The 27,130-nt window shown below is 33.9% G+C and overlaps 1 protein-coding gene across 2 annotated transcripts; it reads right to left on the reverse strand.

Moving 5' to 3' along the window:
- Nucleotides 1-5,119: 5,119 nt before the first annotated feature.
- Nucleotides 5,120-26,697, reverse strand: Cpr73D (Cuticular protein 73D). 2 transcript variants are annotated; one of them, XM_015979704.2, is made up of 4 exons: nt 26,590-26,697; nt 10,416-11,029; nt 5,431-6,511; nt 5,120-5,382 (listed from the first exon to the last, which is right to left on the reverse strand). In XM_015979704.2, the coding sequence occupies exons 1-4, from the start codon at nt 26,680-26,682 to the stop codon at nt 5,197-5,199; spliced, it is 1,974 nt and encodes a 657-aa protein (XP_015835190.1). In that variant the 5' UTR covers nt 26,683-26,697; the 3' UTR covers nt 5,120-5,196. The 2 variants fall into 2 exon arrangements, with proteins under 2 accessions (XP_015835190.1, XP_969947.3); XM_964854.5 differs by having other exon boundaries at nt 5,120-6,511.
- Nucleotides 26,698-27,130: the final 433 nt, after the last annotated feature.

Consider the following 27,130-nt stretch of genomic DNA (forward strand, 5'->3'; position numbering starts at 1 on the left):
ACCACCAGTAATACAAATTGAACTTTTGCGAGTTGTACGACCAGATTAAAATCTAATTTTGTGTTCAAAGTCAATTATTATATTAACGAAAAGTTAAAACAAAAATATTATTAATCGCAATAATATTACAAAGAAACTACAAGTTTGTTTTGTTTACATAATTTGGTTTATTTCACTAATTAAGTGATTTTCTACATGCAAAGTAAGTTTGCTTTAAGTATGTGTATTTTTCATGTATCTCAAAAACTAGCTATCACACAGTAATCAGTGTTTGATATTAAATGCTTTAGGCTTTTTTCTATGCATGCAATTTTTTACAATTGTCTATATTTAAAACGATTAATAATGATTAATGAATTATACCCACTTAGTATTCAGTTGCTGCAAAAAATTAATATTTCTTCATTCTGAAACAAGCGATATTTACCTACTTATGTTTATTTAAATTTTTATTTTTTTTGATGGTAACATTTTAAGCCTCTTTTTTAATATCTGAATCTTAGATTGTAAACACTATTTTTAAACACGTTTCTTATATCAACGTGTTTTTACTATTATAAAAACACGCTTCCCATAGCAACGTGTTTTAAATTTAATTTAAAGCATGTTTAAATTTAAAATTGAAAATACATTTAAAAAAAATTAATAACTCGCTTACGCTTGTTGCATACTCAACAGCCCTCGAACTTTAAGCTTGTGTTTTCGCGTTTGTATTATTAATAATTATAATCTAACTCATTATTTTTTGTGTCTAGAGACATTTTTTAAACATTTTAAAATAAACGATGTTTATTATATGCTGTTTTATGCAGAAATTATTAATAAAATAACAATTAAAAATTAAAACAAAGAGTAGTTTCAAAATGTATTTTTTGAACAAAATATCATTTAAGCACTGCGTGCTTTACGTTTTAAATGAATGGCACTGAAATCATATAATTTCGATTAATAAACATTTTAATATTTTTGGTTTTATTAATATTAGATAAACGTTTTTAATATGAAAAACTAAAAAAAAATACATGCACAATTGCACATGTACAAAGAAAAAAATAAAGTGATTAATACTGACTGATCCAGAAATACTGAGTCTGTTGGCAACACTGGACTTAAATTTTTAAGGATACCAATGGAGTACTCTTCCAGTTAACAACAATTTAACATTCTTGTGGGGTTGTACGTCAAATAATTGTCAAGAAAAATCGAATTCGGTTACAGTGTTGCAAATTACGAGCACAAATACTTTCAAATGTGTTACCAACAGACTCAGTATTTCTGGATCAGTCTGTATAATAACAAACGCTAATTTCTGTGATTTTAGTTACGTTAAGAAAGATACAGATTCACCTTGTATATCTATTTAATTTTAAAGTATTTGCCCATATAGTTTCTTCAAAGTAAAACAATTTATAAGTGTTAAACAGAAGATAAACTTATACATTTTACATTTACACTTTTGTAACGGCTAATGCCTGGAGAGCATTATTTAACCAATAATAATTAAATTTCTACCGATGTCTAAAATGACATTATTTTAATATTATTTATTATTTAACACGATTGAAAAAATCTGAATAATAGTTATAATTTTTCAAATATTTAGCAAAATTTTTTCCTATTCAACATTTGTTTGATTTGACAAATATATCTGTTTAGGTTTTATGAACATTTAGAATAGAATTTTATGGATTTTGGAAGCATCATTTTCGAGTGGAACTCTTTAGTTTATGCTGTTTGTTTGTTTTTTTTGTTCGTGTTTATTTAAATTTTTCAGAATTTTAAAAGTTTATTTTGTGTGTATTTGCATATTAATTAATTGATTTTTCGCACTGACGTTGCATTGGATTTTATAGTTTATTCTTTTTTGTTAAAGCCGAAAGTTGTAATTTTGTTAAAGATTGATTTTGTTGATTCATATATGAATCGAATATTGAAATTAAAATGAGAAAAAATAGAAAACTGAAACCAAATAACTGAGAAAACAATTTACTTCAAAATCACAAAATATACAAATTTTAACAAAAGTCTGGAAATCAGACTTGTGTATGATTTCATTAATTATTGGGATGCAGACAAGGTGCAGTTTATTTTAGTTTTTTTACTTATTACTACCACCTTTTTTTGGACTTATTTTAGACATCTAAAAATCTAACTTTTAACATATACAGGGTGCTCAAAATCTGGCTCAGTGGTACGTTATTGAAAAGCAAGTGCAGATTACGGGAAAAATGTTGAAAAAATTCCTAAAGTCATATTTTAAAAAATCTGAAGGTACAAACTTATTGTGATAACTTTATTAGTTTTTATTATTTTTTAATGTTTTTGCTTCACACTAGGTAATCGTTCTCTAACAAAACGATGAATAATTATTTTTAAATTTCCTATCAGACTTTAGCAGTTTCTTTAATTTACAAAATTAAAATTCATCAAACAAATCACAATGTGTAAATGTGCCAACACTGGAAATTATTTCCTAGGAAGCCGTTTCAAAAATAATTTATTTTTATTGTTGATCAAATTCTATTGCGATCACGACTGTTAGACAACGTTGCCACATATCATTTAATTAAAGTGCGTTATTTATCAATAACTTTAATACAAAGAATTTTTTTACTATTTTCACCTTTATATGTAACCAGTTCTCTACCACACACCATTGAGTTGGTGCGTCAGTTTTTGAGCACGCTGTATCAGAAAGTAGAAAATACGAGTACACATAATATTTTTTCTTTTGTTCTGTTTTTCAAGATGTCTAGAAATCCATTTCCTTAGATTTTTATTTTTGAGATTTATTCAAATTTAATCTTTTACAATGCCTTCTTATTAACTTACAGCTGCAATTTTAATATCTACAAAATTTTAGTTTTTAGCCATGACGTTTCTTTAGATTTTACATATTTTATTTATTTTTGGACTTTAGGTGTTTGCTTTAGGTTTTCGGGTTAATCTTTACTTTTGTTTTAATTACTTATTATTAAGTTTGTGATTAAACTTGCGCTTTTAGTTTGTAATTTGTCTCTTGAATATTTTATTGGTTTACAAACTCGTGTACATTTTTATTTTACAACACTTTAATAATGCAATTATAAAATCTGTCTATAAATGAATGTAAGATCGTAGTAGGTATTAAAAGTTTGCTGCTTTTTTCCAGAAAAAATCGAGCAACGTTAGTATATGAAAAATTTGGTTTTGCTGGTTGCCTGAGTAGAAAAAAATTGGTACTTTTCAGAAATTTTATAGAAATAAAATAATTAAATGCGGGAGATTCAAATTCTAGATCCACCTGAGATCCTCTTTTATAAACAGTCCGCAGTAATAATAAAATAATAATAGTTCTACTTTGTTTACATTTATATTTTTTACAGAATCGATTCAATAAAAATTACATCAACACAATAAGCAATATTAAAAAGAAAAGAGCGCAAAAAATAAATGTTGAGGAATTAATTTACCTAAAAGAATTATTATTTAATTAATTAAGAAACATTAAAATTTGTAAAATTATAATTGTTTGCAAAAGACAAGTCTAAGAAAACCATTGCTTTTAAAAAAGAGGAAAATTATATTTTATATTTCGGTACAGTTTCTTTGAGTTTAATTGAACTGAATCCATATTACTTTGACTACTTGACTTATACTTATTAGCTGTTTCAAAATTATGTAATTTGTAATTTGGAAGTATATGATTATACAAGTTTTATAAGACGTTATATTGTGGCACAAATGGTTTTGGAGCACGACGAAGGAGCGCTCCAATAGAATGATATAATAGCTTCAACTAAATCTTATAAAACGAGTGTTATATACTATTTTTTATACTTTCTATTTTTGTTGTTTGTTCTTGTTTAGTTAAACTTATCAAAATGTGTTCAAACTATTTCCTCTTAATTTTGTTAATTATTCGAGCCCCACCAATAAACGACTTGACGCTGTTGACTAAAATCACTAAATAACAGTGATGACTGTGATGACACCTAGCCCAACACTGTCAACACAATTCCCAAAAATTTACTAAAAGAAGTTACACAAAAGTTTCACAATTTGTGAAACCAAAGTAGAAAAAAAAAATTATTGTGGAATACGGATATACAAGGTGAGTCAATAGTGGATTATTTCTGAAATTATACAAATTTGCAATCAATAATGCTGATTCTAGCTGACCAGATTGGTAATCGTTAAATAAATATTATTTAATTCCCAATTACATTGTTCTGGGTAGTATCAAATTTGTCTTGACAGTTTTGCTAAAATTTCATTATAGATTATTATAATTTAAATAATAAAAAACCAGTATTAATTCAATAAATGTTTTTAAAAACCAAACGAAATATCCAAGTGGTAAGTGCAATAAGTATTTTTGGTTGCATCTTAGGACATGTTAGAAGTAACCCCCTATTGACTCACTCTGTAGTTTGACCGGTGAAGAGAAATTGCAATATAATTTCATGTTTGAGAATAAATTTGTGTATTCTAGAATATTTTTTCATAATTTTTGTGTCTCTAAATACCGATTAGGTATCATGTTTATTTTCAGTTGTTTTAATGTGTTTGTGGGATGGGCAGAATTATATTTAGCTACTTCATTGGTTTGTAATCCTTGATCTTTCAAAAAGACACCACATATGATCATTATTTCGATAATTTAACGCCTTATTATTGATTGCCGTCGTGATTAGCGTAAAATTTCTTTGTTTATAAAAGCAGTAAACAAGTGGTAAGCATTGTATTGTTCTCGGTTCCCTAATTAATATTTTATACCCACGCTAAACGATGCCAATAAAAATAATTTAACAAAATTGTTATTAAGTGATTATTTCCATTTTGTAAATAAAAGGTCAAGTTTAAAAACGTTAAGTTAATTACTTGCATCTATTGTATTTCATTCTTCCAAAAATGAAAATTTAATTGGGGAAGAAATTAATTACCGAGGGCAAGGTCAAGGTGTAAATTTTCTTAATAAAACATGTTTTTTATATAAAAAGATTTATTACGATGTGTTAATAAAAGATAAGCAATGAAAGTGTGTCATGAAACTATTTAGATAAAAATAATTGTTTAAACAACATCGACCTTACATAAAAAATTAAACACACACACAAAGTTCTCACAATAAAATTAATTAATTTAAAAAACAGCTTTATTAGTACTTGTAATCAGATACAATATATTACAAAAATATATAATTATTTAAATAAATTATTCGTTAATCGTTGTTGCTTCTGTCCCTGCACTTGTGGTAGTTGTTGGTACAGTTACGGTCGTTGTCAATTTACTACTTTCTGTAACAGTACTGTTACTACTAACCACATCACTAGCTGCTGAATTCAGTTGCTCAGTTTTGATACTCATCTCCTCATTGTATTGCTCACTGGGGGAAGGAACCTTTGACACTAACGGTAACAAATCAATCGACTGGACATGAGCCCTTACAGAAACTCCAGGAGGTACCGAAAAAAGCTTATCTCCCACATTTGTAACAATTGTGCCTTGACATCTCTCACAAGGCCCTCCATTGCCCCCACCTTGAATTTGGATCACTGGAGGTCTCCCACCACCCCCCAGAGGTGGGCGCGAGTTGGACTCGCTCCCAAACAAACCGTTGGTATCATCATAGTCGTAGGAATCTCCCCCAGGAGGCCGTCCAAGCCCTGGACGTGGAGCTTCCGATTCGTCTAACCCAGGTTTGTAACTTCCATCGTCCTGGTTAACATCTCCAGGTGGTATGTAGGAACCATCATCTCCAGTATCGCCAAAATCGGGCTTGTAGGAACCATCGTCAGGTCTTGGAGGTCGAACAGCTCCTCCAGCTTGGAACGGAGGTCTAGTACTTCCCCCAGCACCAAAGGGGGGTCCAGTAACTCCCCCACCTCCACTGGTGTCTCCAAACGGAGGTCTAGTGACTCCTCCACCTCCGCTGGAACCACCAAAAGGTCTCGATGGTTTCGTAGGTCGGGACGGTTTAGGTTTAGAACCTCCAGCAGAAGGCCCAAATAATTCACCTTCAAAATCGTCATCTCCTCCATCACCATCGTCAAAATCACCCCCAGGTGGGGGTCTAGGTGGGCGGGTGCCCCCAACTGGGGGTCTTAAATCTCCCCCTGAAGATGGGCGTTCCGAAGCACCAGATGGTGCACCGAACGAGTCATCATTATTTTCCACTGAAGGTCCCTTGTCTTCTTCTCCTGGTTTTTGGGGTTGTTCTTCTTTATTTGGTCGGGAACCACCACCTCCTATGTTGTTGATGGGGCCACTAGCTGCGGTGTCAAAGACATCGTCTTTGATGTAATCGTAAAAATCAGGTGGGATGATTTCGGGGCGTCCAAAAGGATAGATTGTTGGGAGGTGTGGTCCTTTTACGTTTTTGAGGACTCTATAACCGGTTTCCGGGCCGGCAATGTAGTGTACGGAGTGTTGAACGCCTTTATCGTCGAGGTATGTGTAGGAACCACGGACATGGCCTGATGAATCACTTGTTTCGGTACGTCTTTGATCAGGTCCAGCTGAAACAAATCTGGAAAAAAAGATTTATTTTAATTTGAGTAACAAAAACATTGTATATTATCCGTGAATACATAATACACTAATACTCAGGATGTTTTTTTTTTAATTACAAATTTTGAGGGTTCTAATAAAGATGTGTATTCTGCTAAAAATGTGTGTATATTTTCAAGGCTGCAGCATTTCCGGTTAAATCAGAAGTCGTCAAATTATTTTAATTAAATTAGCTGAATTATTCTTATCACTTTTTCCTATACCTAAGTGTATCCAGTTTCCAAATACCGTGTATTTACTGCACTATGTCATCTTGGATTTGTACAATGCAGTTCAAAAATCACTGACTTTCTTAATTTGAACGAGAAAATTAAACTCTTTCTTGAGAAATATTTAATTAAAAAAAAAGTTTGAAATGCTCATTTCGCAGTTTATTGTTCCAAATGAAGTGCTCCAATATTTATTTCACTATCTTTCGGTTTCTAGACTGACTGACTGTTAGATACATTTATTCATTGAATAATTCCTAAGGTAGAGAATTGCCATTGGAAGAACATATATTTTTGTTTCAATTTGTGTTAACACTGTTAACATTCATTTACTAAAACTATATTCAAAATAATTATTTCAAAATATCTTAATTTTTTTGTAGACATTCATTATCATTAATTATTAGCCATAGTATAAGGCTTTTGGCATAGGTTGTCATTGACGTCTTTTTGAAGTATGATAACTCTTATCAATTTATAAAGTGGAAGATGCTAATACAAAAAAGTAAAAAGTGTATATTCGTAAACTGAGTGAGTTTACTGAATGAATCAACTTTAAAATGCTTCAACATTTTTTGAACAGTTGCAGTCGAAGAGTTTGTTAAGACTTTAATAAGATATAATTTATAAATTGAGCACCCTATTTTTTTCCAGCAGCTAGGCTTTTATTATTGTTCTAAAAACATTAACAGTTAAGTACTTATCTTCTTCAGATAAAAAATTCACCTATTCTTTCAGAAGTCTAAAAAAAGTGAAATTTTGCGTTACTGTGGTTTACAATGCTATAAATACTAACAAAGTGATAATGTAATATTACTACTAATTACCACTCATTGAATAATGTGTATTGTTGCTAAAATTAACTTTTAAAATTAAATACTTTTTTATTTTAAAGACATTTAGATTTGAGACTTTATCTTTTAATAATTTCTGAGACACAAAAACAAAATGTTATATTACTCTATTTAAATTTTTAAGTAATTCAATTTTTAATAAACTACTAGCAGTTTCAAAACTATGTAAATGCCTGAGTTGCATTTTCTCTCAAAATTATTGTTATAAATAATTCATGCACTTCAAAAAATTGATAGCTATTAGCCAATATCATTTACAGTTTCATGAAAGTTCTAATCATTAATAAATACCTATTTAAAAAAATAATTTGGTAAAGTGCGACATTGGTACTTCCATAGTTTTTAAATAGTTATTTCTTCATTTTTTTACAGTTTTCATTAAAGTGGTGAGAATGTTATTTTTTTAGTATTGGTAATTTTGTGTGTAACACATTAAAAAAATCTGTTTTCTTTAAACAAATTTAATTACTTAAAAATAAAAGCAGAATCGACCAGTAAATGTTCAGGTAAAATTCAACAACAGCAACTATTAAGAGCTAAATATATCTAAAAATGCAAAAAATGTTGTATTTTACTAAAAAGAAACAAGACTGTGACCTAAAAATAATTTAAGGTGATGCAGAGGGTGAGTTAATATGTATTAATTTTCATATTTTTCTTTAATGCACTTTCATAACTTACCGAGACACCCTGCTATTTTATTTTTCTTATTCTTTCTTGTGTCAATTTCTGTTAATTACATTGTTAAATTAAATTAATTAAATTATTATTTTATTAATTCTACACTAAACATGCTATTATTTTTTGTAAAGATGTTCAGCTACTATGAGAAGTGCAAAAATACAATAGTTATGAAATAGGTAATTCAATTTTAATAATATCCTCTAGATAAACATATGTGTATCGGTTGTAAACATCAGTGTTTTATTGATCCTTAAATTGATTATTTTAGGAATTTTTCAATAACGAGTATTATTATTTTTATTATGATCAACCTTTTTACTGAAGCTCGATCGAGAATTTATTGGCAAACACCATTTTGAATTTTTAACAAGAAATTTCTGCATTTTCCAATTCAGTAAAATGAAATTATTCCTAATGGAAGTAGGTGTATAAATCCAAAAAAAAATCCAATTGTTAGTTTAACACTGGTTAGATTTTAATGCACAGCCAGCTTCATATACATTTTTCTTTCTTGGAAAAAAAACTACATAATTCTGTGGGGTTAAATACAGACAACAAGAAATGGAAAAACAGAATACAGTTAAATCTTAAAACTAAAGTACTCATAATATAGGATGCAATGATGAAAATCAAAATCAAAAATTAAACACGTGAGAACAAGAACAAAAAGAACAATTTTTAGCAAATGATTAAGGAGCAAGGAATGTGTCAAGAAAATACAAAAAAATAGTAAACAACAATTAAATCAAAAACGAAGTATAAAATTAAAATGTAGCAAAATAGTATATTAAAATACAAGTTTTATAAGGGTTGATTTGGCGCAAGAATCCCTAGTTAAAAACCGAGCCGTAGACGATTTCTTATACTTTTTTTTATACTTTGCGTCCTCTTTTTTTATTTTAATAAAAAAATTTTTTTGTAGAATTTTGTGTCTGTTGCTAACGGTAATAAGTAATAAATAAAGAAGAAATGTTCATTTAATCGGTCGTACGTGAATTCTACGCTTTATCGATGAAACTCTAAAAACTCTCAAAAACCCTAAATTTATTAAAGTACACTGTAACATAAACATCTCCTGATAGACGTTAATAAACGTATTATAAATGCAAAGTAAAAAATACATATTACAGGCGATTAGAAAATTTAAAGACAAACACCATTTTGAATTCCTAACAAGAAAGTTCTGTATTCTCCAATTCAGTAAAATTAAATCATTCCTAAAGGAAGTAGATAACTTCCAATTGTTAGTTTAACACTGGTTAGATTTTATATTAATTTTCAATTTTTTGATATACATACATCTGATTCAACATCTTCAGTATAGGTTAAAAGCACAACAAAAACAACAATTACTAATTTTAACCTCAAATACGTTAATTTATTTTTTAAGTAATATTCTACAAAAAGGTGTAACAAATTTTCTTCTAACCAGGTTTCATGTTATATCCCATTTCAGTTCATAGTAGAATTGCAACAGCGCATTTGAGTTTTTGGAGCACAAATTGAGAGTTTCTGTATAAGAGATTCTGTGTTATACTAAATCTCAGCGCCATAGTTTGAGCTATGAAAAACCACCAGAAACTCTCAATTTGTGCTCCATTTCATTAGAAAAAATGAAAATGCGCTGTTGCAAAATTCTACTATGAACTGAAATGGGATATATTATCTTAAGGTGATTTAAATTGATATGAGTAATTCAAAAAATATTAACATCGATTAATTTTTAATTATAAGGTTTTGCCTGCAACAGTGAAACCTCCCTCAATAGACACTTCCAAATTACGGACACCTCTCCATAACGGACATTTTGGTAGGAACGTAACAAAACCTATACTAAAATTTCCCATCTCCCATTAGTGGACACCTCTCCACAACGGCCAATTAAAGATTCCTCATCCATGTCCGTTGTTGAGAGGTTTAACTGTATATTGAGTGGCGTTGGTCTCATTTTCGCATTTCACTTACGAGCCGATTTATTTATAACAATTGTTAATTGTTTATACATTGTTATTACGTGTGTATGCAAAATTTCACCTTGCTCCGATAACAAATTTGTTTCGCAAAAGATGAATTAGGCAACAAAGCGTTTTTTAAATATATCCATAAAATTAAGTACCTGTAGCTCCCATCCAGACCCCTTTGAATAGAAGTCCTCCCTCTTGGAATAGGTTTCCCCCTCCCTCTATAGTACAAACGTCCATAATACGCCCTTGGATTGGAATCAGGATACGGTGTCTTGACATGAAACCCGATATTTTTTCCCGCAATGTACTCAACATTGTGTATTTCCCCCACATCGTCAATAAAATTATACCTCCCATTAACATCCCCAACCCTATTGGCATTCTCTTGGCGGTTGTAAGTCCTAGTTTTAAATTCAAAACTGTAACTTGGGTCCTCATAAGGGTCAAAATAAGGGTCATCTCTTGACCCGACTGGTCTTGGACCGTTCTGGTTGAGATCAAATTTCCTGTGCACATTTTTACCCCTTGGTCTATAGCCTCTAGGACCTGCAGTGTACTGAGTCGAGTCTATTCGTCCCGTTCCAGGGTTTCTACCCCCGAATTCGCCCCTGACTACATTATTTCTATTCCCTGCAGCATGGTGGTAAGAATTCGGGTTGTCGTATCCGAATTCAAACGAGCCATCTCTGTGCAAAATGTTGTAGTCATCGTCCGCAGCTTCGGTCTTTAAAGTCGTCAGTACCAAAAGAAAGCACCATGAAGGCCACTGCACACAAAAATTAAAAATATATAAAATTTGCAAATGAGAAATGTTGGCTGAGTTACAAATTGAAAATTGGTAGTGACAGGATTTTTAAAAGGTCAAAATTTTTATTTAGATATCAGAAGAAATTAGGTATTAAAATCTAGTAATAATAATGTCAGATACATTTTTTATGTTGACAACTTATTTCACTTATTTCATGAAAATATTGTTTCCTCTATACCAGTTGATTCTTTTCAAAATTTTTTGCCATGAGAAATAAACGAAATAATCGAATCGAAAGAAAGAAATAGTGACGTCACAACCACCTTTTATCATCATCATACAATTCTCTTATCACTCTCAGTCACAAAATCCTGACAGATATTTGAACAGTGTTCACTCATCTTCCACAAAATAAAAAATTTACTGCTTTTTCGACTAACTAACATAGGCCAAATACTCAATAGTGAGGTATAAACCGATTACAAACCCCTGGATTACCTTGTACTATGTAGTGTTTCCAACTGGAAAATACAAAAAGAAAAAATTCAAAAACTGACATTCTAATTAAGTAAATTTAACGCTGAGAAACTCAAAGCTAAAACACAAAAAATAATGACATTGACATTTTAAAAACTAAGTGACTTAATAATTTAAAAATTGATAAAATCACAGAACTGGAAAAGAAAAACACTTACTACATTTTAAATAAAAAATCAATGCCCTGACAAGTGAAAAGGTAAAAAAAAATTGAAACTTGAAAACACGAATACAAAAAGAAATACAAAAAAACAGTGAGATTGAAATTCTGTAGAACTAAGAGAACTGGAAGTCTAAGAAGCAAAAAAATCTCTATATGTAAAATTTAAAACGATTACATTGAAAAATCTGCTGTATTAATTTTTTAACTACCTACATGCTGATAAAAAAATCTGAAAAAAACAAGTGTAACAAAACATAGGTATTTAGATATTTTGAGTTCCAAAAAAAGCCCTTAAAAATTGCGAGTTACGAAAGTTTTTGAATAAGATTCAATCTCCAATAATAATAATCAGAAATTTTAACAAAACATGTACTGGACTTAAGCGTTTTTGTATGTGTTATTCAAAAATGTTTTTGTTGAAATATTTTAATTTAAAACACGTTGCTATGGGGGACGTGTTTTAAAATAGGGTTTATAATCTAGGATTCAGATATTAAAAAAAAGGCTTAAAATGTTACCAACAAAAATCATATTTTTCTTCAAAGTATATTTTACAGAAAATTCTTCATTTTAGAAACTGTCTTCGTGATGATGCATTTCCAATAATATTTTATCAACAAGAACTTCGACTAAATAAGTGACAATCAAACTTTTGTATTTGAAGAAGTAATTTCAAAATTAAATTATGAATAGACCCAGCATAAAAGTTTTTATAAAAATATAAATTCAAAATTAAACCTGTATTTGGATGAAGATAAAGAAATTAAAAATTCAGAACACAAAATTAATAAGATAATAATAAAAAAATTATCAAAATTAAATTTGTTTGTGGATCATCTGGATATATATTCTTAAGATCACAAAAGTTTCCTCTCCCACATCTAAAAACGTTGATAAGAAAAATTAATAATAAAAAACATCTTGAATTTCCTAAAAGAAGTTTGTTACATACATTTCTAGGCATTTACAGGTTGCAGAAAGCATAAGTTAAAAACCAATACAAACAGAAGTTGTTTTGTCAACATTTTCCGTCTAAAACAATATTTTTTGGATGAACTAAATTTTTTTAATAACTTCTAGATTTTTTCTCGATGTTTTAGAAAACTTATTTAGCCAAATTCCAACGGACCTACAGTCCTAGAATGTAAGCAACTGTTAAACAATTTTACTGTTATATAATATTTCGATTTTGCTGATCATTGCAGTTATCTTAAAGAAGATCAAAATTTGAATCTAAACTGTTTTTTATTTTTAATAAATTTGTGGGTGTCTTGTAAAATTAGATTTTGAAATGCATTATCTACACATGTTTTTGAAAAATTGCGATGTTCTTCACCAAAAATCTTATAGAATTCAATTTTTTTTTATGGTTTTTAATGAAATTACCACAAAATTTAGAATATTTTGCGACAACAAAAGACAACTTTGCAAATGTGTTATATATACTGTGATGATCGCGGTATTTAAAATTTTTTTTTATTAACCAGCGCAAAATATTCGGAGTCAGTTTAAACGTTTAGTTCTTTGACAATATTAATTCAACTTCAATTCAAAAGTTGCAACAAATTTTAATTTAACTTATTTATTCCTTTGTTAGCATTAAAATGTTTAGAAAATTATCGTTCCCACGAAACTTTCCAAGAACTGTTAAAAACGTTATAAATCGCCAAATTGGGTGGTCGAAAGGCCATGTGTTTTAACAAGTGGATATGCAAAGATATGGGGGTTGGCGACGGCCTGGCTCTGCACCACAGTCGCCCAGCTAATCCAATGATTTTCTCACAAAAGCATAATTAATTTACTTTCGTTTAAAATAGCCAAAATTTATTGATAAACCTAAAATTAAATCCAAAATTTTGTTTAGAAATTAACTAGTCACGTTTCAAAAAGAAAGGAATTTATGAGCCAATTTAAGGCACGTTGATGATCAGTAAACAACTCGAGAAAGAATCAAAATTTCATCTTATTCAAAAATTCCCGTAACGTTTCGTACCAAAAAGTTGAGTCTTTATGCAGTGTACTCCAGTCATCAAATAAAATTGAATAATTTATTTTATTCGGCGTAATTGTTAACAAATTGTTGCAAAACTTCAAGAACGAATTGGTCGATTGAAATTCATGTCTGTTAACTAGATTAGTATAGCCAAAACGACGTTGGGCAAGTGCCGCTTGAATAGGGGGTGTTGACAAATTCGTTACAGAACAGAGCTTTTTAAAAGAATATCAAATTACAAGCACACATGTGCATTCCTTATAAGAAATTGCAGCGAAATTAACGTTTTCTTTGTTAAATCAACATCAGATCACGAAACCAGTAGTTTAGAAAAACACGCGAAATTTTTCTGAACATTTTGATGTAAAATTTAACCCTAATATTTAAGGCGCAGCCGTCGAAATTCGGATGTATAAATCATTCTATTTAATTAAATTATTGTAAGCAAAAAAATTGCATGACACGATTGCTGCCCGTTACTAACATAATCCTAAGAGGAAAGTAGACAGGAAAATCCCTAAGGAAATTGGAGAAAAACGCGGAAATGTTAAAATAGTACCGGTGTAGTACTGGGGGCGACATCTAACAAGGGGTAGTACGACCAAAATTACAGTTTCCTCACGGGGTTCTTCCTTATATTTTCTGTGTTATTTAAACAAACAAAATTTGTTGTTACACAAAATTCATTTCATTGTGTTCCCAAAAACAACTTCAGACCTGACAACAACCAATTTTGGAGTTTAATTTCTCTTTCAGGATATTTGGGGAAATTCCATAGCGTTCTTGTATTGTATTCAGTTCAGATCGACGATTACCAAATTTAATGTTTAATTATAATGAAATTGTTAATCGGAAAACACCCCAGCTGTTAATTAATAATAATATTTAGAAAGTTAAACAAGGTTTGATCAAATGCCAAGACATCATAAGAGTCAAATTTGCAAAATTTCGCATATGTGGAAACTACTTAACAAGGGTAGTGGGGTAAGCGAGTTAGTGTAGCTTACGCAAGATGAGCCCTTGACTTTAGGAGGGATTCGATTTTTGACGGTCTTTCGAGGTAGTCGATTGTCGTGTTGCCCTTTTAAATTTTTATAAATTTAAAAAACATCTTCGTTTACCTTTTAGTGCGTCTAAATTGTACTAAGTGCATTTAAGCGTAATTTTAAATTAAATTAATTTAAATTCTTGAATTAAGTGATAGCGTTAGTGATTAGTGAGTAAGTTAAAAACGAGACAAGTTTAGTGTTCGTTCGATTAGGTAGTGCTGCGAACTACAACACCTGGGAAGCAGCTAACCCCCTGCGTTAGGAGGATTAAAATTTCTAGGTAGGCCCTCAAAAGGATTAATTAATTTTTTATTCATTTAATATTATAATATTAAATCATTTAAGTCATTTCGAAATAGTGATCATTATCATTCATTTCATAAATTCTCTCGTAACCACCAAGTTATTAAGCATCGGAAATGCCGAAAAGACCAGTAATTATTTAAATTCTTGTGCTTCGTCTTACGTCAGCTATATAAATTTTAAATAAATCATTTTCAACTTAAAATAACTCGCAACAAACAATTTCATATTTTTCAATTCAACCATCCCACCTTTAAATTACAATATTAAAAGTTCTTTATATTCTTTGCTTCTAACTTCTAAATCTGTTACGACAAATTTGAGTGAAACGGCATCAAACAAATATTCAACTACAACAAAAGTCTAAATCCAAAACCCACGGTGCTATTCAAACTGTTGTACACAGATAATTTAAGGTTGCATACACCAAAATATTACGAAATAGAAGGATTTGTTGCTAGTTAAGGATAGGTTTAGAGTAGAACGATTTCTCTTCCGCAACGCGTTAGGCGATAAAGCAAAAGAGTGTTTCTCTTTTGCGTCCAGATCAGAAATTACAGGCTCGTGAGTTGGCCATCTTCATGGGAAGAGTCGTAGTCCCCGGGGACGCTCTTCCCCAACTTTAACAAGGTCTAAGACGCGGTGGCAGGTCGTAGTTTCCGCCCGTTGTACTTAGAATGGACGTTGTAATTCCCGTCCCAACGGCAAGTACTTCCACGTACTTGCAGGCTACTACGGACGATCGAGCAGACATAATCATCCGTGATTATCTGTAATAAACTGATATCGCGACATGGCAAAGTTCTGCACAAGTCTTTGTCAAAGCTCGTGGACGGAAAACTTTAGAGAGAAATTACTTCTACATTTATTCAGATTGATTTGTAAAAGCTTGTATGTCCGGGTTTTATTCGTAATTCATTCTAGGTGTTGATCACCTGACTTTTACCGGAGACGGAATTTCGGCACTAGGGCGCAAAATTCAATGCGATGCACGTATCAAAGATTCCGCGAGCATGTTATAATCCGCCTTTGGTACAAGTAATTTAGAAACGCGTTGTCAATTGCCTGGATCCTATGAGTTCGAGCAATATCATCTGAAACGTAGGTTAATTTATTTGGACATTATCGAATTAAATTAATTCATGTTAAATATTAACGTCATATCATATCAATAAAACTTTTTCGTATCACTCAGCAACTTCGAAACTATTTACTTGGAATTTCAAACGAATTGTGGTTACGACTCTGAGATATGTTTTGACGACATTACTATACAAAAACAAATAACAATTGGCCAAATTTGATCAAACTTTCATAACCATTGATTATTGTAATCCATCCAACGGAATATTCATTATTCTTGTAATAAATAACTTTGGAGGAAACTTGTGGTTTAAATTTCTTCTCCCATGCGTTTTGACACTACTTTGAATCCGGACTTGCGTTACGGATAAATCCGGAACCCTTTCTGATAAGAATTAAGATCAAATTACGATATCATTATAAGAGTGACTTCGTACATCAAAACAACACAACGTAGGTAAGTGAAATGATCATGTAGCGTATCAATTAACTAGACGAGCCAAACCATTTCAAAAAAAGAAAACAAAAGTAAAATTCAAGATTAATTAAATAAATCAATTAAAATAAGTTGTAAATCATTTAAACATCGATCAACCATCATCAATCACAGTCTCACTACATATATATTTTTATTGGTGCCGTGACCAGGATTCAAAGTCATAAAGTGTCATTTCCGAGGGGAAAATTGCCGTAAATAAGATACTGCTGTGTTATTAAAATTTCTAGGACTCCAATTTATTTGATCGTTCGATACCCGAGATTGAAGGTTGTCGACATGGAAAACAACAGGAACACCGGAAACGCCGGAGCCCCACCGCAAGAAATGCCGACGTGGTTCGTTCGTTGGTTAAACTCCCAACAACCAAGGAATGTGCCAAACTTCGCGGCGCCATCGACGTCGACAGCGGTTCAAAGACCGCAAGCCATCCTTCAGGTACGTCCAAGTACCAGCGCCGCCGCTGATGTCGATGGTTGGCAAGTCACTCCACTACCTAGCGACGGGACGACTTCGCCAGAACCCGACCCGGAAATTCCGGTAGCTCCGGAACCAGCCCCTCTTGCGAGCCCTCTTGTGCAAGAGCCGGGAAGTTCGACCACATCAGCGACTTCGGGAGCAGTGATGGCCTCACCACCTATGCCAATCACAACAGACAATGTGGCCGCAATTTCCGGAGTACTCCGGAGCTTGCTGGATCGCCCACTTCCAGCTCCTGAACGACCATCTTTCGAAGGCCTGAAAAGGCAAAATCCGGTGAAATTCTTACGAGCCATTGAAGAATATGGACGTTTTTTCGGGCTCGACTCGCAGCGTCTTTTGGGAGTCGCCATGGATTGCTTGAAAGGCAATGCCAAACATTGGACGGGAATATTCCAGAAGAAGTGGCGTGGTTACGAGGACTTTCGACGGGACTTTCTCCGGACCTACTGGTCGGCCAAGCGTCAACGGGACATCAGATTTCAAATCGCTACAGGCCGCTATGACGAAACCAGGGGCACGATGCTGTCGCATTTTGCTTATTACGTCGACATGGCGAACATGTTAACAACACCTTTATCGGAGGAAGTGTTGCTGGATGAATTACTGCGTCACTTCCCCGAAAGAATACAGTCGTGGTGGGTATTAGAGAAAATCTGTACCACCACGGATGCCGCCGAATTCCTGGCAGCTCAAGAAATTCCGGGACAAAATCCGGGAGAGAAAACCAACATCGCTCCCAGGGAACGACCCCGCGCAACAGACCACCAGCGGCGTAACGAGCCAAAGCGCCCGCGGCCAAACATTGACCACCACGAAGTAACTCGTCCTGCGGCTCCTGCAAATCGTGGAAATGGTTTCCCAAAACGCTCAAGTGACGAACAACAATGGCGCAACAACCAACCCAGCACCAGCAACAACCGTTGGCACAATAACAACGGAAACAACAGCAACAATCACTGGCGCAAAAACAACCCCAACGACAACCGCAACAACACAAGTTCGAGAGCGCAGGGTGAAACATCACGAAACTCCAAGAATTCGGGAAACGGGGGCGGAGTACAGGACGGGGCCTAAAGTACTCCGGCCAGCAGCACGGCCCACAAAGCGACAGCAGGAACCAACAATTGAGGACGGGAGAGAAACGTAAACGTTCAACTTCGTCACAGTCAACAGAAGGGGAAAACGATGCTCGACCGCGAGCATCCCAGGTTAAGTTAAATGTTTTTTCTATAATTAAATCCGCTGCCGCAGGTAACAACAACATACAAAGGGTCGTGCCGGAGATTAAGATCCAAATCTCTCAACAACAATCAGTCACCGCGCTTTTAGACACCGGAAGTGAAGTCAGCTGTATTTCCGAAGAAGTTTGGTCCAAGTTGATCGAGACCGGAAACAAACCGCCCACATTACCGGTTACCTCAATCCATCTTCGTGGAGCCATCGGCCAGCGAAGTTGCCAGGTTGTTATTCAGTGTTACCTGGAAATCAAAATCGACGAACATCTCTACCCCGTCGTGGCGCTTGTCGTTAAAAATTTAATCAAGCCAACCATTTTGGGAGCAGACTGGCTAAATGAACAACGCGCGGTCATCGATTTCGATAACAACGAAATCCTTTTGAGAAACGGGGAGAAGCACCACAGTTTTCCGTTTAGAAAAACCACGGAGATACCACCGGAACCGGAGGATTATGTGGAAGATCTTGTTGGTCACATCGAAGTCAATCATTCGGCGCCGATCACGACTTGTAACAAAAAGCAACACTTAGAGTCACCCAGTGCCCTACAAGCCAAGGTGGACCCATTAAAAATTCCTGAGGCCGAGAAACGGAAATTAATACACCTGCTGCAAGAGTACAGATGTATCTTTAGTTCGCGTCCAGGGCTAACACACAAATACACTCACGAAATAAAACTACACGACAAGACTCCCTTCTTGAAACGACCGTACCCAGTACCTTTTGCTCTACGTCCTGCCGTCGACGCCACAATTCAGGAAATGTTAGACTTGGGGGTAATAAAACGTGAGGCGTCACCTTACGCAAGTCCCATGACGGTAGTGAAAAAGAAAGATGGAACGGTGAGAATTTGCCTCGACGCCCGAATGATCAATTCCAAAATGATCGCCGATTGTGAGTCACCACCCGCTGCTGACGAATTATTACGTCGATTTCACGGAATTCGCTACATGTCCACCATTGATTTGAGATCGTCGTACTGGCAAATCCCACTTTCGCCAGAAAGCAGACAGTACACCGCCTTTCTGTACAACGGTCGCAGTTACACATACCAAGTCCTACCTTTCGGGTTAAAAACTGCTGTGGGTTCATTCAGTCGTGCAATGGACGTAGTGTTAGGAACAGAAGTTCGCGAATTCGTCGTGAATTATATCGACGATTTGTTAGTGGCTTCCGAAACGCTAAACGAACATTTAGAACATCTCCGACAAGTTTTCGAAAAATTGAAGCAAGCTAGAATGACGATAAATCTCGAAAAATCCAATTTCATACAAAAGGAAGTGAAATTTCTGGGGCACATTCTCACAATCAACGGTATCAAAGCCGACCCGGAAAAAATCAGCGCCATCCGAAATTTTCCGGTTCCCCAGAAAACTAAACACGTTCGAGCCTTCCTGGGACTTTGTAATTTTTATCGAAAATTTTGTGCTCGATACAGTGCAGCCACACAAGACTTAAACAAACTACTTCGAAAGGGTGAAAAATGGAGATGGGGACGAAATGAACAAGAAGCTTTCGATCGTGTGAAAGATCTGTTCCTCGAAGCTGTGTTGTTACGTTACCCCGACCTGAATAAAATATTCTACGTCCAAACTGACAGTTCTGGTTACGGATTGGGGGCGGAATTGTATCAAATTCAGGAAGACGGTTCGCGAGGTGTGATCGCTTTTGCAAGTCGCTCTTTGAAAGGACCCGAACTCAACTACACGACTACAGAAAAGGAATTACTCGGCGTCATTTTTGCCTTACACAAATTTCGAATCTACATCCAAGTCACAAAAATCATCATCCGAACCGACCACCAAGCTTTGAAATTTCTGAGCCGTTGTCGTTTGCTCAGTGAACGCCTAACTCGATGGACTTTGATACTAGGACAGTACGACTACGAAATCGAGTTGGTAAAAGGAAAGGATAATGTAATTGCCGACATCCTGTCACGATACCCGTCCGACGGTGAAGCCAGTTATGAATATCCACGTGAACAACCAATAGTTGCAATGTTTGAAGTCAACAACACACCTGAAATTCTCCAACTGATGTCCGATCTCAAACAACACCAATCAGATGATCCTGTTTTGAGTCAAATAATTGCCAACAAACAATCCGGTGCAGCTGCTCCAGATGCGAGAACTCAACGGGTTTGGTCCCAATATAATTTCACAAATAATGTGTTAGTTCACAGATCTCAAAATTCAAACGACGTTTGCCTGGCCATACCTGAGAGTTTGGTAATTAAGCTCGTGGATTACCATCACCAACTCCTGGGCCATTTCGGGGCAACCAAAGTGTACAATTCCATGAAGCGCGAGTACTACTGGCCGAACATGTATCGTACAATTAAGAAACGTCTACGAAGTTGTGACCTTTGTCAGAAGACAAAAAGTTCCAACCGTCCACATCAGGGTCCATTAACGCCAATCCTTTACGACCACATTGGAGACCTAGTTTGCGCCGATTTCTATGGGCCTTTACCAACAGGACGATTGGGGGCGTCCTATGTATTTGTGGTCATTGACGTCTTCAGCAAGTTTCTCAAACTTTACCCACTGAGAAAAGCCACCGCCAAAATCGCTGCCAAACGTCTCATAGAGGATTTCTCTGGGTACATCAAACCCAAATGTGTGTTAAGCGACCACGGGACACAATTTATTTCGAACACTTGGCAGAATAGTTTGAGAGCTGCCGACATTCAACCAACGCTCTCGTCGATTCGTCACCCAGAATCGAACCCTAGCGAGCGCGTAATGCGGGAGCTGGGGAGAATTTTCCGAGCGTATTGTAAAGAAAACCACACCAGTTGGGTCAACCATTTGAGCAACATCGAAGATTGTTTGAACTACGTGCCACACATCAGTACCGGATTTTCTCCATATGAAATCCTGTACGGCAGAACACCACCAAACCCACTAGATGCAGTCACATCGGGTTTACTGCCTGTACGTCCGCCACTCACGAGAGAAGAAATTCATGAAAAGGCTCGCGAATACTTGAGACATCATGCGAACTTACGGCAGAAAAACCAAAAGGGTGAAGTTACCGTACTGGAAATTGAAGATTGGGTCCTACTGAAGAACAAAGTGACTTCCGATACCAGAACCCACCAATTCGCCAAGTTCATGCCTTTGTACAGTGGTCCGTACAAAATAATCGCCAAGCCTCATCCAAACACATACCAAATCGCCGACCCAGTGACGAACGAAATTAAAGGTGTATACAACATGACAAATTTGAAATTCTACCACCGACGAGACGACTAAAATAAAACCGCAAGAAGTTCATGAGGGCCAATCTCGAGGCGTATCTACCAATTCGAGCGTTTCTGACATTATGGGCGCATCCACCATCTGGTGATTCCACCATTCCGACCACCAACCAGAGGACAGCAAACCTACACGCGGTGTCTTACGCTGCATCTACGAAGCAACGCAAGACAGGGGGCGAATGTGATGATCGCGGTATTTAAAATTTTTTTTTATTAACCAGCGCAAAATATTCGGAGTCAGTTTAAACGTTTAGTTCTTTGACAATATTAATTCAACTTCAATTCAAAAGTTGCAACAAATTTTAATTTAACTTATTTATTCCTTTGTTAGCATTAAAATGTTTAGAAAATTATCGTTCCCACGAAACTTTCCAAGAACTGTTAAAAACGTTATAAATCGCCAAATTGGGTGGTCGAAAGGCCATGTGTTTTAACAAGTGGATATGCAAAGATATGGGGGTTGGCGACGGCCTGGCTCTGCACCACAGTCGCCCAGCTAATCCAATGATTTTCTCACAAAAGCATAATTAATTTACTTTCGTTTAAAATAGCCAAAATTTATTGATAAACCTAAAATTAAATCCAAAATTTTGTTTAGAAATTAACTAGTCACGTTTCAAAAAGAAAGGAATTTATGAGCCAATTTAAGGCACGTTGATGATCAGTAAACAACTCGAGAAAGAATCAAAATTTCATCTTATTCAAAAATTCCCGTAACGTTTCGTACCAAAAAGTTGAGTCTTTATGCAGTGTACTCCAGTCATCAAATAAAATTGAATAATTTATTTTATTCGGCGTAATTGTTAACAAATTGTTGCAAAACTTCAAGAACGAATTGGTCGATTGAAATTCATGTCTGTTAACTAGATTAGTATAGCCAAAACGACGTTGGGCAAGTGCCGCTTGAATAGGGGGTGTTGACAAATTCGTTACAGAACAGAGCTTTTTAAAAGAATATCAAATTACAAGCACACATGTGCATTCCTTATAAGAAATTGCAGCGAAATTAACGTTTTCTTTGTTAAATCAACATCAGATCACGAAACCAGTAGTTTAGAAAAACACGCGAAATTTTTCTGAACATTTTGATGTAAAATTTAACCCTAATATTTAAGGCGCAGCCGTCGAAATTCGGATGTATAAATCATTCTATTTAATTAAATTATTGTAAGCAAAAAAATTGCATGACACGATTGCTGCCCGTTACTAACATAATCCTAAGAGGAAAGTAGACAGGAAAATCCCTAAGGAAATTGGAGAAAAACGCGGAAATGTTAAAATAGTACCGGTGTAGTACTGGGGGCGACATCTAACAAGGGGTAGTACGACCAAAATTACAGTTTCCTCACGGGGTTCTTCCTTATATTTTCTGTGTTATTTAAACAAACAAAATTTGTTGTTACACAAAATTCATTTCATTGTGTTCCCAAAAACAACTTCAGACCTGACAACAACCAATTTTGGAGTTTAATTTCTCTTTCAGGATATTTGGGGAAATTCCATAGCGTTCTTGTATTGTATTCAGTTCAGATCGACGATTACCAAATTTAATGTTTAATTATAATGAAATTGTTAATCGGAAAACACCCCAGCTGTTAATTAATAATAATATTTAGAAAGTTAAACAAGGTTTGATCAAATGCCAAGACATCATAAGAGTCAAATTTGCAAAATTTCGCATATGTGGAAACTACTTAACAAGGGTAGTGGGGTAAGCGAGTTAGTGTAGCTTACGCAAGATGAGCCCTTGACTTTAGGAGGGATTCGATTTTTGACGGTCTTTCGAGGTAGTCGATTGTCGTGTTGCCCTTTTAAATTTTTATAAATTTAAAAAACATCTTCGTTTACCTTTTAGTGCGTCTAAATTGTACTAAGTGCATTTAAGCGTAATTTTAAATTAAATTAATTTAAATTCTTGAATTAAGTGATAGCGTTAGTGATTAGTGAGTAAGTTAAAAACGAGACAAGTTTAGTGTTCGTTCGATTAGGTAGTGCTGCGAACTACAACACCTGGGAAGCAGCTAACCCCCTGCGTTAGGAGGATTAAAATTTCTAGGTAGGCCCTCAAAAGGATTAATTAATTTTTTATTCATTTAATATTATAATATTAAATCATTTAAGTCATTTCGAAATAGTGATCATTATCATTCATTTCATAAATTCTCTCGTAACCACCAAGTTATTAAGCATCGGAAATGCCGAAAAGACCAGTAATTATTTAAATTCTTGTGCTTCGTCTTACGTCAGCTATATAAATTTTAAATAAATCATTTTCAACTTAAAATAACTCGCAACAAACAATTTCATATTTTTCAATTCAACCATCCCACCTTTAAATTACAATATTAAAAGTTCTTTATATTCTTTGCTTCTAACTTCTAAATCTGTTACGACAAATTTGAGTGAAACGGCATCAAACAAATATTCAACTACAACAAAAGTCTAAATCCAAAACCCACGGTGCTATTCAAACTGTTGTACACAGATAATTTAAGGTTGCATACACCAAAATATTACGAAATAGAAGGATTTGTTGCTAGTTAAGGATAGGTTTAGAGTAGAACGATTTCTCTTCCGCAACGCGTTAGGCGATAAAGCAAAAGAGTGTTTCTCTTTTGCGTCCAGATCAGAAATTACAGGCTCGTGAGTTGGCCATCTTCATGGGAAGAGTCGTAGTCCCCGGGGACGCTCTTCCCCAACTTTAACAAGGTCTAAGACGCGGTGGCAGGTCGTAGTTTCCGCCCGTTGTACTTAGAATGGACGTTGTAATTCCCGTCCCAACGGCAAGTACTTCCACGTACTTGCAGGCTACTACGGACGATCGAGCAGACATAATCATCCGTGATTATCTGTAATAAACTGATATCGCGACATGGCAAAGTTCTGCACAAGTCTTTGTCAAAGCTCGTGGACGGAAAACTTTAGAGAGAAATTACTTCTACATTTATTCAGATTGATTTGTAAAAGCTTGTATGTCCGGGTTTTATTCGTAATTCATTCTAGGTGTTGATCACCTGACTTTTACCGGAGACGGAATTTCGGCACTAGGGCGCAAAATTCAATGCGATGCACGTATCAAAGATTCCGCGAGCATGTTATAATCCGCCTTTGGTACAAGTAATTTAGAAACGCGTTGTCAATTGCCTGGATCCTATGAGTTCGAGCAATATCATCTGAAACGTAGGTTAATTTATTTGGACATTATCGAATTAAATTAATTCATGTTAAATATTAACGTCATATCATATCAATAAAACTTTTTCGTATCACTCAGCAACTTCGAAACTATTTACTTGGAATTTCAAACGAATTGTGGTTACGACTCTGAGATATGTTTTGACGACATTACTATACAAAAACAAATAACAATTGGCCAAATTTGATCAAACTTTCATAACCATTGATTATTGTAATCCATCCAACGGAATATTCATTATTCTTGTAATAAATAACTTTGGAGGAAACTTGTGGTTTAAATTTCTTCTCCCATGCGTTTTGACACTACTTTGAATCCGGACTTGCGTTACGGATAAATCCGGAACCCTTTCTGATAAGAATTAAGATCAAATTACGATATCATTATAAGAGTGACTTCGTACATCAAAACAACACAACGTAGGTAAGTGAAATGATCATGTAGCGTATCAATTAACTAGACGAGCCAAACCATTTCAAAAAAAGAAAACAAAAGTAAAATTCAAGATTAATTAAATAAATCAATTAAAATAAGTTGTAAATCATTTAAACATCGATCAACCATCATCAATCACAGTCTCACTACAATACTTACGCTTTTTAGGCCATAACTTACGAAATTCGAAACATTTCATCAAATCAAAGTTGAAATTTGTAAAGTTACATAAAAAAAAGTTTTATTTTCCCTAAATTTAAGTGATTTCTAGTGCTGTTCAAAAATACATTGGTGATTAACTGATTACACTGATTACCAACAAATGAAGATTTGTTGCCCTACCTTATTGGTTTTAAAAAATGTTTTTTATTATATAATTTTTAAATTTATTTTTAAAAATAAGTTAAAAAACACAAAAAGTATTACATTGATGCAAATTTACTTAAGATTTTATATTTAAAACATTTTTCGATTCCGAAAAAAAATTAATGGGTAAAAAGATAATAGAAAAATCAATTCCGCGCCATTGCATCGGCTTAGAAACACACGAAAACGTGTTACCCTTTAACTTTAAATCAGAAAATGCCTTACGTTCGTTTGTTGTTTACTTTAGAATGTTTAGCACCCGTAAAATGTTTTCAATTCGATTTTTTTGCTAAACAAAATAAAATAAAAATGTCTAAAATCCGTTATTTTTAAGTAGGTATGTTAGAAAATATCTTGATAAAATTAGGTAGAGTACCCAATTATATTGTATATTTTCGGTTATTTTAAAGGATTTAAAGAATAGAAAATTTGCTCGAGTTTTAAAATAAAAAAAAAGTTTGCCACAAATTTCAAAAACCGGTTTTTATGACATATGATTAAAATTTTAGGAATGCATAGAACATGCGCTATTTTCTCTAAATTTGTGAGTGTTTTTCAACAAAAAACTTACAACATAAAAAAATGCCAAAATAACATAGAAATTTTTAATAATAAATTTGAAAGGCTTTAATTTCGTCTGTTTTAATAGATTTATAAAATTTTTCAGATTTATATTAAATTAAAAAGTAACAAGTAGCAAGTAACCAAACAGTAAAAACAAATTCGGAATACTTTTTTCAAAACAAGGCAGAAACTTACAGAATAAATTCAGAAATACAGTATTTTGGCTTATTTTAAAACATTTTGAATGTTTTGTTCGAAAAAATTAAACTTTTATCTTTCGATGCACCAAATAATGTTGACTGAGTTACAAATTGAAAACTGTGCAGAAACATAAATACATCATGTTTCTCTCTTACAAATCACTACAGGCGTAAATACCACTAATTAATCCAAAAGGGCACTAAACACTTACATTTTTTAAATGCATCGCTAAAAATCCAAAACCACACTGAACTCCAAAATCTTTAAAGAACTTTATATAGCATCTCGTGAAATAGTGGGGCATCAACACTATTTTTTATTCAGCATTGTTTTTAATAAGACATATGCAAATGAGCAACCGTTTAGTTATTGGACACTGTGCGAATGAAACTTGACAAACATCCAGCTGGACCATTGTAAACCGAGGGAAGGCTTTCTAGCGTGAAGATGCCCTTGCAGATCGTTCCTTGGTCTGCTGATTACAATTAAGTTGGGACCTCACATTTTGTTAGTTAAATTGTCGAATGACAGCTTTCCTCAGGGTGCAAGTCTTATGTAAACAAATTAATTAACAATTTTTTGTAAAATTAATATTAACAAGAATTATTGATACTTTTGTCCTAATTCATTTGGTGACGTTTAGTTAGCGTAAATGATTGGTTTGTTGTTTCAAAAAATTCGGAGAACTGTGGTAACAATTATAAGATTCCATTAACATTACTTTTAAATGTGGAGAATGAAGAATACAATGG

The sequence above is a fragment of the Tribolium castaneum genome, chromosome 5 (assembly GCF_031307605.1).
Source record: "Tribolium castaneum strain GA2 chromosome 5, icTriCast1.1, whole genome shotgun sequence".
Classification (NCBI taxonomy): domain Eukaryota; kingdom Metazoa; phylum Arthropoda; class Insecta; order Coleoptera; family Tenebrionidae; genus Tribolium; species Tribolium castaneum.

Bases quoted from the DNA above. Each gene is read 5' to 3' on its own strand.
- Cpr73D (XM_964854.5), bottom strand. From the start codon at position 26,682: ATGCCCCACTATTTCACGAGATGCTATATAAAGTTCTTTAAAGATTTT. The intron at 11,030-26,589 runs GTAAGTGTTTAG...TTTTGTGTGCAG, and splicing joins TAGCGATGCATTTAAAAAAT to TGGCCTTCATGGTGCTTTCT. The intron at 6,512-10,415 runs GTACTTAATTTT...CTTTTTTTCCAG, and splicing joins GGTCTGGATGGGAGCTACAG to ATTTGTTTCAGCTGGACCTG.